This window comes from Corvus moneduloides, chromosome 18, assembly GCF_009650955.1.
Source record: "Corvus moneduloides isolate bCorMon1 chromosome 18, bCorMon1.pri, whole genome shotgun sequence".
In the NCBI taxonomy this organism is placed as follows: Eukaryota; Metazoa; Chordata; class Aves; order Passeriformes; family Corvidae; genus Corvus; species Corvus moneduloides.
In genome coordinates this window covers 10033416-10046284 of record NC_045493.1, presented here as the reverse complement: position 1 = coordinate 10046284, position 12869 = coordinate 10033416, and the positions used below count along the sequence as shown (strand labels likewise).

At 45.9% G+C, this 12869-nt stretch overlaps 1 protein-coding gene across 3 annotated transcripts in view; it reads left to right on the top strand.

Annotated features, from left to right (window-relative positions):
• Window positions 1–12869, top strand: part of GRK3 (G protein-coupled receptor kinase 3) — a 60336-nt gene that overhangs the window by 17675 nt on the left and 29792 nt on the right. For 2 of the 3 annotated variants that reach the window (XM_032127675.1, XM_032127674.1), the window contains exon 3: window positions 10258–10331. In XM_032127675.1, coding sequence (XP_031983566.1) covers window positions 10258–10331 — 74 coding nt within the window. Of the gene's footprint in view, window positions 1–9959; window positions 9964–10257; window positions 10332–12869 lie in introns of those variants that run through there. The other variant, XM_032127676.1, reaches the window with a different exon arrangement.

Genomic DNA, 12869 nt, shown 5'->3' with positions numbered 1-12869 from the left:
GGGCAGGTGGGAAATGAGCAAATCGGGGGCTGCTGCAGTCAACGTGCTGCCAGGCCTTCAAAGGAATCTCCTAGATCATAATATTGCTTTAGAACAGGATTATCCTGGTTATTAAATGCTTTGGAGCAAACTTGCTGCCAGTTACAGCTCGGTGACTCTTGTGTCTGACTCCGGGCTTTCAGACAAACTGCGCTGTGAGGAAGGGAGCGAAGCTGGGTTAGAAATCCTGGGATGTGATATTAAAGCATCCTACAGCTCCATGCCTGGCTTGGGTTCAGCCTTTGGGTTCTCTGGTGAGTGCTCGAGACCCTTGTGAAGGCAAACAGGCTGCTCTCATCTCCTGAAGCTGGTGGGACGTGGCAGTTCCTTCACACCCTTCTCAGTTTCTCATCTCTCGCAGAGCCGTTGGGTTTGGGTCTGGGGGAAGGATGAGAACAGGACATATTTTAGCTGTTTCAGCAGCTGGTCTTGCTGCAGTGTAAATTTTTCACCTTGCCTAGGAAGTAACTTGCATTTTTTTCCCCCTGAAGGTGGCTCAGTTATATTTTCATTAAATAAGACTAATTAAAACATCTTGTAGTTGACGTAAAAAGTTACAAACCTTTTTTTTCCCCCCTTATTTACCATCCACTTTGGCAGAGTGAGGGATGATCTTTCTGAGGTGATTCATTCCACTGTCTTCCATATCCTCCTCAACCAACTCCAAGCTGGAGGTTTTCCCAGCTGGGAGGAGAAGCATTTTGCCATCTGCATCAGCGCTGCTTCCTACCCACGGGGGCTTGTGGGGGCTCTCAGCACCTTCCCTGCTCCCATTGTCCTGATCCAGCTCAGCATGGATCATGTTCCTTCTGTAGCTCCTCAGCTGAGCTTCCAGAGTGTTTGGTCTGTTTTGTAGCTCCTTCTGCACAGGGACTTTTGTGCCTGCCCTCCTCAGTTCGAGGGAGATGTGCTCGAGCTGAGCCTTCTGGCTGTTGCTTCCTCCAGCTTGGTCAGGGACAATTTGCTGTTAAAAAAAAAAAAACCCAACTGAAACTAGGGTGAGAACAGCTACAGTGGTTTTTTTGGGGGCAGTGAATCGTGCTTTCTGTTGCTTCTTTCTCAAGTTATGGACTCGTATTTCATTATTTCAGAGCTTTGGCGTTAATCATTAGATAGGAGTTAAAATCTGTTGAGAAAAACATTCATGCTCTTCCTCTTTCTGCTGGCACCACGCTCCCTGAGCTTCCTAAAAATAACAGGCTGGGAAAAGTGCCTCCCTAGAGCATTATTTAAGCTATTGTTTAATTTAAGCAGAAGATGTATGTGCTGTTGGCATTCTGGACTAATTAAATAGTCCTCTGAGGAAATAACAATGAAGGCAATAAAACTTGGTCAGGAGTAAAGAAAAGCACCTGTGAAGTGAGCAGGGATGACTTTTCTTAGCTGTATCATGAGCACTGTGATTATTTTGCTCTGTTCTGCTACCTGGATGTTAAATAATGTCCAGCCAAGTAGCAGGGACATTGTAACTTGGTGGGTTTTCTGTAAAAGCAGGGGCACAGGTTGTTTGTTCAAAGTGGTTTTACTCTGAGGTTCTGGTTCTGACCTGGCAGCCACCACACAGAAGTAGTCACCACCAAAATTAGGAAGTTGCCTTCCGAACAAAAAATGACATTTAAAATGCTGTTTAAAGACTGATCTTCTTCCTCATGGTATTTCTAATTTTCAGTACAAGATCAGCCTGGGACGTGGGTTGAGGACAGCCTGCAGGAGGTTCTCAGGGGGGCTGTGGAAGCCCTTCTGCCCTTGCACAGTTCTGTGATCAGTTAAAAACGACACAGAACCCAAACCACAAGGAGACATCGGAAACTGTGTGGCTGTAAACTGAAACAGAAACCGTTCATGTGGGACATTTCACAGGGTTCTGCTCCTCACACGATTCTGTGCTTGTACCAAACTGGGGTGAGGGGACAGTGATAGAGAAATCTGCACTCTGAGCCTTCTAGAAGTTGGTCCTTTTTGCTGTTTGCAATGTTTTTCACCAAATGAGTGTTAGATTTAAGATCTCTTTATTACGTCGTAATTTCAGTGTTACTGGAAGCTACATTTCTTTCAACACCCTCTTATTTTGTGGGAAAATAAAGTGATACTTGGCATGAATTACACTGAAGATCGTTTCGAGGGGTGTTGCTGGAGCTCCTGCTGTAGATTTTATGTGCATTGGAATTGTCTGTCTTGGTGTCAGGGATAAAGAGTATCCGTGGGCACTATCAAAATGCATGTATTCGTTTTGGATTTTCTTTTGATGAGAAATAATTGAGCATTTCTTTGTTGGGCTGCAGCCTGATGCCCCTGCCTGCCTTTGTGGGGGGGTTGAAGATGCTGAGTTGTGTGATTTCCCAGGGGAGCTGCAGATTAAATCTGAGCTTTAAAATAGGAAAAATATATACCTTATCATCTGGAACGTCCCATGATGGATAATGTACACATCCTGGTAGATTAGCATTTATATGCAGTACAATTCTTGCAAGATATAAGGCATGGGGAGAAAGTCTTTATCTCAGCAGAGCAGTGCAGTTATACGGTTTTTGGGTTAAATTATCAAGAATTCCAGGCAAACTGGCACTTTTGAACTGAAGTAGTAGTATCACAGGAGAGAAGAAGAGAGTGTTAAGGACTATCACTCTATTATAGAGAGAACAAATGATAAATTATTTGCATGACATTTCCCTTGGATGTTTCTAAGGAAGCTTCCAGCGAACAAACACAAACGCCTGCCCTGCTGCGCACCTGCCAGAGGTCTGTCCCTGGAGTCCTGTAGGAAAATTCATCCCCTTCTGATCAGAGGGGCCCTGTGTGGTTGGTTCAGCCCTCTCCAGCCTCTCCTCAAGCTCCCTTTGCCGTGGCTTTAAACTTTGTCAGGGAGGTTTAGGTGGGAGAGCAGGGAAAGGTTCTTCTCCCAGAGGGTGCTGGGCACTGCCCAGGCTCCCCAGGGAATGGGCACGGCCCTGAGGCTGCCAGAGCTCCAGGAGCGTTTGGACACTGCTCCCAGGGATGCCCAGGGTGGGGTTGTTGGGGTGTTTGGGCAGGGCCAGGAGCTGGGCTGATGATCCCTGTGAGTCCCTCCCAAATCTGGATATTCTGTGATTAATACTGTGCAAAGTGACTTCCATCCCAAAGGTGGTGTTTTTCTCTGCTTGTCCTCACCTGGGCTTTATTCACCCATTCCTGGTGGAATCTTCTCCTTGTGCATTGCCACTGTTCACACACCATCCTGATTTCCACTTCTTCCCGCCCAGCAATTCCTCACTCAATCCAAAACAGTTGCACTCCCGTGGAGTTTTTATCAATGTGTCTTGAAACAGTTCACAGACTAATTAAGCCTTTGAGCACCACTGTGAAATAGGGAAATATTAACTTGCCAGGTCTGTAAGGTGGCATAACAACAGCTTTAATGAGTTTTACCTGCATAACTGTGTGTCACTAATAAAGCAGATTCTCTGGGCCTGCCAGTGCTGCTCATCCCGCTCAGTGGGATCACTCAGCAGCCACAGAGCAGCTCAGAACCAGCACCAGTCAGTAGAATCTAAATTACTGGAGCTATTAAGTGTTCTCACTTTCAGCAGTGCATTTAAGGGGTGGAGCAGTCAGAGTTGCAGAGCAGAGGCGCTGGAGAGCTCTGGCTATCAATTACCCCATTTCCAGGTGCTTTTATTGGTCCATACCAACATCTGTCCTATAAAAGAACATGGGCAGTACACCTGGCAAACCCCCTTCCCTGACAGTGCCCTGTCCAGCCAGGGCCTCTGTGCCATCCTGCTGTCACACGTGTCCATGGAGGTTGGATAGGTGGGGTCAAAAAATCTGCAAAACAGTTTCTGAACGTTTCTAGGTAGTTCTGCCCATACTTTCTGTGATTAAAAGAGGAAAAACAGCAGAACTATCTGTTTCTGAGCCTCCAGCTCACAGCAGCTTTCTCAGAGCGCCAGAATAAACCAGAGGAAGGCTCAGAAATTCCTGTAGGAGAATCAGCTGGGCTCTGTCACTGTTGTTTTAGTGGTTTTGCTGCTCTTTACCTAAGTGCTGTGTGTATTTACCAACTGAATACTGCTGGCTTTGTGTTTTGATTTTGACCACAGCACAACAGTTCCTCGATGCTCTGGCTGAACAATTTGGCTCTTCGCAGTGGTTCAGATACTGAGCAGAGCTTGCTGAGGCAAATACTGGCACCAGGAACTTGAGAACACCCTTCTGTTGTGGAATTACTCCATGTCTTCATCAAATGATCCCATCACCTTGCTGCCACCTGAAAGCCATACCTGGATCTAGGCCCTTCCTGAGGAGCAGAACTGCAGCTCCCAGTGTAGTTTGTGTGTTCAGTAATTGCTAACAGTGAAGTTCATAGCTTGGAGCAGGGCAGAAAGAAAAGTGGGATTCTCAGTAATAAAGGGATGTTGGTTTGTGTTATGTAATTAATTTTAAAATGTTGTATAATGGAAAAATACCGGTCGGGAAAATAACAACTTTCACGTCCTTCATAGGGCCTGAATTTTGATGTGGGGAAAGAACAGAGACAACAGACCCCAATCCCACCACCATGAGGGTTTTTAGCTGCTCCTGGTTGTTAGCTTGCTCACAGCTTGCTGGAACCTTCTATTACCCGTTGCAAAGGGCTGAGATTATCTTCTGTTTACATGTGAAGAAAAAACAAAACCTCAAATGCTGTGTATTCCTTGATGAGACTTAGTGAAGGAATTTAATCACATTCTTTGCAATAATTGATTGAAATGAAGTGCTTCAATTCTGTGTTTAGTGGTCCTTTTAAAAAAACTAGAATTTTTTGTGTACCTCTGTTTAGTGTTATTACTTCTCCATCTTTTAGAGGAGATTTTTCTTGTGTAAAATGCTCTTTTTTCTTTCACCTTTGATATGTTGAGTGCCTTTGATCCTCGGCTTCAGTCAGCTGGAATCTGCATGTTAAGGGAGACCAGAATATGAAAGATTTGTAGTAAATACGGTTCTGAGATAAGTTTTCCCCATTCTTTTCTCTCCATGGCTTTAAAAAATGATTTATCGCACGCTCAGTGTTCAGAACTACTATTTCGTGAGGATATTCAGAGAATCCCTGAATGTTTTGGGTTGGAAGGAACCTTAAAGCTCATCCAGTTCCACCTTCCACTATCCCAGGTTGCTCTATGCCCTGCTCAGCCTGGCCTTGGACACTTCCAGGGCTGGGGCAGCCACAGCTTCTCTGGGCAACCTAATAATGATAATTGAATGCTTTCTTTAAGTCTGTATATTCACTGCTTGAGATGCTTTTACCTGTGTCAGACCTCAAGCTTTTGAGATTTGACACAGAATTTGTGAATACCGCTCCACTGTGTCCCCAGTGTCAGTGCTGGAGGAGCAGCTCAGCTCTCCTGCTCCTCTCCCTGCAGGAATTTCAGGCATGCACAAGTCTGGTTTAGAAGGAGGGCTGACCAAGCTTGAACAATGATTTCCCTGGGTGAAAAGCTATTGGAAAATACTCCTGGAAATAAGAAGTTCCTTTGACAACACGTAAAACCTTTTAGCCAAAGCTTATTTTCATATAATGATTTCTAGACGTCATTAAACAAGCTACCTGGCAACTTGCAGCCTAATTTTGAGCTCAATTTGGTTCTGTTCTAGGGAAATTGTTCTGTTCTCCTCACCATTGGATGCCCGTCCTCTTGTGAAATACAGTTTGTTCTTTTCCCCTGCTTTCTATGCACAGGAATATGTTTCAGTCTGTTATAATGTATTATTTTTAATACAAAGTGAATGAACATTAGGCTCAATTAGGAAAGAATAGATTAGGGAAAGAAAAGTAGTGGAATGTGTGGTGCTTTCTGGGTTGGGAGGATTTTTGTGGTTTTGGACCTTGCCAGAACACAATTCCTACACAGTTTTCCTTGGTAATCTTTGTTCCTGGAGAGGGAAATTGGTGGTTCTCTCAGTTCTGGAGCTCTCAGGTGGCCTCAATTACCCTGTGCTGTGGCAGCTCCGTGTGGGCACTGGAAAGAACAGGAGTCTGAACCTGGCCTGGTGTTCTGTGACAATTGCAGGCTGGTGGGAATTACAGTTTTTATGTGGTTTAATAGTAGACTTTGTCCCAGTGTTTGTGTCTGTGACCCAGATCTGTTACTGGTACTGATGGATCTGAAGGTCACCGAAGGCTATTTGAGGAGGTTGAACACACCCACAGCTGGATTTAAACACAGCTGTGCTGTAATGTCACTGTGGTTTGGTGGTTGAGCTTTGCTGTCCTGTGGCAGTTCTACATGAGAGACATTTCTGGGGAGGAGATGCACCAGAATCCCAAAATCATTTGGCTCAGGAAAGCCCTCCAAGACCATCAAGTCCAGCCCATGACCAATCCCCACCTTGTCACCAGCCCAGAGCACTGAGTGCCACATCCAGTCATTCCTTGGACACCTGCAGGGATGGGGACTCCAAACCTCCCTGGGCAGCCCCTGCCAATGCCTGATCACCCTTTCCATGAGGAAATTCCTCCTGATGTCCAACCTGACCCTCCCCTGGCACAGCTTGGGGCTGTTTCCTCTTGTCCTGTCCCTTGTTCCCTGGCAGCAGACCCCGACCCCCAGCTTGGTACAGTGTCCTGCAGAGAGCAGGAGGTGACATGTCCCTCTGGCCATGGCTTCTTGCTGTTGTCTGACTTCACCAAGCAAGAAAGATCACGAGAGACATCTTGGAGGGACTTAGATTGGAGACCTTTAAGTGCCCTAAACAGGGCCAGACCCTGTGTTGCAGACTTTGCAGAGACATTCCCAAAGCTTTTCCTGCCCGGGAGCCGTTGGCCGGAGCGCCGGGAAAGGAGCCCGTGTCTGGTGCAGATGTCAGTGCTGCTTTGTTTGTCAGGATTCTGTATTTATACACAGCACGTTTCGGGAGGATTTGGAAGCAGCTTGATATTTTTGTTCTCTAATTTGCTATTTTGCCTGCTAGAAAGAGGCTACATCAGCGTTTTGGACCACGTTCAGGCCTGCTGTAAATAGATGCAGCTTCCTTTCAATCAGTGACATTGTGAACACTTGTATCGGGGCTAAACATGGCTATTTTTAGCTCTGCTCTCTCACCTAGTCACTCCTGTTTGCTTTAATAAGATTTTTATTTACTCCTGTTGAAAGGTTACTTGAATCAGATGCTCATAAAATTCCAGTTAAGTCGTTTTCTCCAAGTGTTTTATGATGGAGTTCTTCGTTGTTGTTTTATTATATTTATTATTCAGTGCTCTCAGCTAATTGACAGGGATGGAGAGGTGGTGTTGTGGCTGCAGGTGACCTTTAGACTGCTGGAGGAGGTGGCCCCTGTGGCAGCTATCCTGGGGGGACATTGGCAGTGCCACAGACTGGGAGCAGGGCAGGAAAATGCCACAGAACTGGGAGATGAGAAGAAGGTGGCTTTAATCGTGATGAGTGGCCACATCTGGAGTGTGGTGTTCAGTTCTGGTCTCCGCTGTTCAAGAAAGACAAGGAGCTCCTGGAGAGGGTCCAGCGGAGGCCACAAACGTGATGGGGAGTCTGGAGTGTGTGGCTGGTCAGCAGCAGCATTGTGGGAAGGGCTGAATTCTGGAGACAAAAACCAGGGGTGGAGGGATGCCGTTGATTAGAGTTGGGATTTCATGCAGAACTCCTGAGGTCATGCTAGAAAAGCGTAATTATTTGAAATAAATACTGAAGTAAACGTTTGTGTTCTTTTTAAAAGAGTTGGGTTAACTTAGTTCCCCTCCTTGTGCCCTCCAAGCTTGTGACAGGGACCTTGTCTAGCTGGGGATGAGCTCTGGGAATACCTGGTCACAGGTGAGCTGCCTCACCTGACTCTGCTCTCCCCACCACCCCATCCCTCCCTGCTCCTCAGCCTCTGGTGTACACTGAGCTGCAAACCTCAAAGGTGGCTTTTATCCCTCCTTGGAAGATATTTTGCCTTGGTAATTAGAATCAGTGCAACCCATGGCAATTGGAAAATTTCTCTTAGGATTGTCCATACAAAGATAAAGGGGGAAATGATTGTCCAGAGACTGAGAAGGAGGAGGCTGGGAGCTGGGTGCTGCTTCACACTCTGTGTGTGTATTATTGATACCATCCATCACTTTGGTGCTACCAGAAGAAGCTCTTAAAAAATATTTTTCCTTTCCCTTAACAACCAGTGATCTGGTTGTTGCAGAAATTATATAGTTATAGCAGAAGGAATCTTTAAAGCCAAAGCTGTCAGCATCTTTATTTCATAAATAATTGCTGGTTCTTTTTAGCTGTTACTTAACGCTATCATTTTATTAATTCCTGCTTTCTGTTCCTGGGCTTATTTTTCTGTGTGCTGTTAACTGTGCTTATTGTGCTCCTCGTCAGCACTCCCTGAACTTCTTGAAACTCCTGTCACTTACTCAATGCTGCATCTGTCACTTCGTTGTGCCATTATGTGAGAGCTGCAGTTTCTGGCTGATCATTTTTCACTTAATCCAAGTGCAGCAGTAAAGGAGGAGATTTCCTTTGTGCTGCAGGGGAAGTGCAGGGTCTGTTGATAGAATGGGAGGTCGAAACAGAAACAATTCCAGTCTGAGGAACATTAAGCTCTAATTGGATTTTTCTGAGTCATAGAATCGCAGAATGGTTTGGGTTGGAAGGGACCTTAAAGCTCATCCAGTCCCGTGGGTAGGAACACCTTCCACTATCCCAGCTTGCTCCAAGCCATGTCCAACCTGGCCTTGGACACTTCCAGGGATCCAGGGGCAGCCACAGCTTCTCTGGGCATCCTGTGCCCAGGGCCTCCCCACCCTCACAGGGAAGGATTTCTTCCATACATCTCACCTAAATTTCCCTTTCAGTTTGAAACCATTCCCCCTTGTCAGGTCACTCCAGCTCCTGATGCAGAATCCCTCTCTGGCTTCCTTGTAGTCCCTTCAGATCTTGGAAGGTGCTGTGAGGTCTCCACACGACCTTCTCTTCCCCAGGCTGAACAGCCCCAGCTCTCAGTCTGTATATTTTGGGTATATCTGGGTTTTTGCAGTGCAGTGCCAAGGGGCCTCGGGGAGGAGCAGGCCGTGTCCTGTGGCTGCATAAGCCTCTGATTGTTCCCTGTGCCATGGGCTTGGGAACCTCTTCTTTCTCTGCCATAATTAAATTTAAAAAGTTTGGAAAATACTAAGCAGGGCTGGAATGTTTGGCGTGGCCTTGCTGGAAATGTGTGTTGGTATATTTTCACACTCCTCCCACAGTTGTCTTTGTGGTTTATTGTTGTGTTTTTTTTGTTGTTTGTCGGTTTTTTTTGGGCCCCAGCCAGGAGCTGGGACCAGGCCAGGGATTTTTCTTTCACTGCATTCAGCGCTGTTTGTGCCACTCTTCAGTCTCTTAATTACCCAATCTTCTTTGGTTCATTGTCCTAGAAAAGTTCAGTCCATTCAGCAGGATTCTGCTCCGTGCTGCTGCTGCTTCCATCACGGGGGGAATAAGGAATTTGAGTCAGCTCCCAAAGTTTCACTTTTTGTCCTCAAAAAGCCACGCTGGCAAGGAGAGGTGGTCTGGCTGGGGAGATGGGGGACTTTGGGTGGGTTTGGCAGTGATGGGGACATTTGTGACACAGATCCCTGCGTGAAATTCCAGGGTAGCAGGTGCCAGCTCAAAGGCAGGGAAAGACATTGCTTCCATGGGATGAGGCTTGTGACAGTGCATTAAAATGCTCCTAATGGAAGATTCTCATCTGCAGCCTGCCGGGGTCATGCTCTAAATTACTTGCAAACGAACTGTAAGGACCCTGATGTAATTTATTGAGCAATAAAACCCATTAGAGGTAACATGAACCGGTAATTCTAAAATGGGAGTGCAGAAAAGGTTGTGCTTCATCAGTGAAATGTAGGTAAATCTCTTGCAAAAAAAAAAAACCCAAAACATGAATAGTATCTAGTTTTTACTGGGGTAAAAAAAAAAAAAAAAAAAGGAAGAAAATGTGGTCTGTGAAGAGGAAGAAGATATTTTGGTGCATTATGGAAATGCCTCATAAAATCCTCAGCAGGTGGAAGCAGTAATGGGCTTAATCCACCTGTGGGAGGTGAAGCAGGCTTGGGATCTTTTTGTGCTGGAAATGAAGAGCTGGGTGGGAATCAGAATCCTAAACCTTGGCAATTGGGGATGCTCACACAGGTTTACACAGTCCGTGGTGGAACCTGGGTGGTTCCATGAGCCTTTTTACAAGTCATCAGCATAATGAGACAAGTTTTTCTGATTTTTCTGGTTTTCTTTCCAGGATTTTTGCTCTTTAAAGACTATTGCATGAATGAGATCGATGAAGCTGTCCCTCAGCTGAAGTTCTACGAAGAGGTGAGTGCTGGTGATGGAGGTTTGGGGCTGTGCAAGGAGCGAGGCTGAGGGAGGCTGTCCCGCTCCTGCTCCGTCAGGGAATGCTGAGAGGCAAGGAGAGGGTCCATGGCGTGAAGCAGTGTGGACTGGTAGAAAAGGATCTGGGATGAAGTTGCTGGTGTTGGGATGGCACTGAAACCCTTCAGGCCTTTCCCCAGCAGCCTTTTGCCTGTAGAAAAGCCAGCAGGGTACAGCTGGAGGGGATTGTAGGGTGGGAGCTGCCCAGGTGTTTCAGGAGCCGCTGTGGCAGGGCCGCAGAGGGGACACGAGAGGCAGCTTCAGGTGGGTGAGTTGTGTCCCTTGTCACGAGATAGCCAGGGAAGGAGCTGACAGGCACTGTGCAGGGCATGTCCCAAAGGATCAGGAATTCCAAGGAATGCCCTGGTCCTCTCCAGCTTCCGCTGCCGCGCGGTCCGAGCTCCATCACTCCATTCCCTCATTCATTCATTCATTCCCTGTTACATTTGTGACACTGAACAAACCCCCAGTGAATTCTCTCCCAGGTGCTGGTTTCAGGGCAGACATGCCCACGCCTGATGCTCAGGGTTAATTAGAGCTGGGGTGGTCTTGGCTGCCTCACTCTTGAGCTGATAATTTAACTTCTTTCTTGCTATCAGCGCAAGCAGCTGGTATCAATTTGGAGATCAGTCCTCAGCAAGACTCCATTCCCCCACTCAGATCAGATACCTGCTGTCAATAAAGAATCTTTTTCTGTCATTTCCATCTCTCTGTACACTGAAGATATCACTGTCATAAGTAATCCGAAAAGGCCTCTTGTACCAGATTATTTAGCAAGATATTTTTAGCTGCCTCTTTATCTTTGAAACAATTCAAAATTGTATTTTTAGGTTATTAGCAAAGTGTTGCCTCAAAAGAATTTCAGTGCTTTGTCATGTACTTCTGGAAAAATCCCATTAAAGATATTTAAAGAGAGGTTCATTGTGTTTTCCTCTGTGGCATACCAGATCCAGGAGTTTTTCCTTTTTTTTATATATTTGATTTACTTGCTGCATTTATTACACATAGAATAATCTGAGTACATTGCTACATTAAAAATTGCTTGATGTAGAAGAGCTCCGTACTCCAGGGATTTCATATCGCTGCAGCTGGAGTCACGATCAGGCATTTAACAGGATGAGTGATTCATCCCAATCAGTTTCAGAAGGAAAAGAAAAGGAATTAAAAAGAAAAAGGGGGGAAAAATAAAAGAAAAACAGAAAAAAAGGAAAAAAAAAGAGTAGGAAAAAAAGAGCTTCTAAATACTTGAAAACAAATGCATTCTGATCCCAGTTTTTGAGGAGGTCCTTTGTCTGCCCCTTCCTGGAGGTTGCCGGGGTGACCTTGGGTACATTCCCTTCTCCCGGGGTCAGGAGTGGAGCTGCTGCCCAGGCACAGGTTGTGTTATAAATGGGACACTCCCAGCTGTGCCTGTTGCTGGTTTTTGGGATGGCTGGGGGGTTCTGCTGACACCCTTCAGCGCTGGCTGTGGAATTGGGTGCTTTAACAACCAAACACTGAGGGACAGGAGGTTGTACTCAAGTAAGACGATCAGATATCCATCAGGCTTCCTCCTGTACTGCTAATTATTTTGTGTCATTGCATTAATTAAAATTGTTTCTTGGGCAAAGATGTTTTGAGTCATTTTAATTTTAAATTGGTATCAAGGGGGAAGCAGCACAGATGGCAAATCGGGGTGGGACTGGTGCCTTATCATGTCAGCAAACAAGAGGAGTACAGCTAGAAAGATACGGAGTTTAATTAATGTTCCACCTCCAGAGGTAGGTTGGTTTCAGTTTGTCTCTTGATAATTGGACTCGATGATGTTGGAGGTTTTTTCCAACCTAAGCAATCCTGGGATTCTGTGGCACGGAGCAGATCTGCTCACTGACAGGGATCTGGATCCCAGGACTTCACAGGCTGGGAAGGTCTAGGAAGTCAGAGCTGAGTCTTTCCCCTAATGATCTTGCACAGTTTTTTACATTTTGTCACTCCTGGAAGAACTCTTTCCCTAAATATGCTCCAGAGGACCCTTGGACTTGGTGAACTTCTTGTTCTGGAACTGGTTGTCAGGTTTTGTTCTGTAATTGAACCATCTGGGATTGCTGTTGTTTCACCTGGAACACGCTGATCTCCTACAGCACACCTGAGGAAACTTGATATATTTGGTAAAATTGTATTTTAGCCACCTTTAGGCTTCAAATCCACAGTGTAGCTGAACTATGTGAACATTTTGAAATGTGCTTGTTATTCTTTCTTGGACATCTGTACCTGATGTGCTGTGATCAGGGAATCAGGGAATTGTTTGAGTTGGAAGAACCCTCTGAGCCCATCGAGTCCCACTGTTCCCTCAGCACTGTCAAGGCCACCTCTGAGCATGTCCCCAAGTGCCACATCCTATTAAATCCCTGCAGGGATGGGGACTCCACCAGTGCCAGCTGTGCCAGGGCTGGAAAATTCTAATATCAAAGAGAAATCTCAACTCTTAACTGTGCTGTTGCA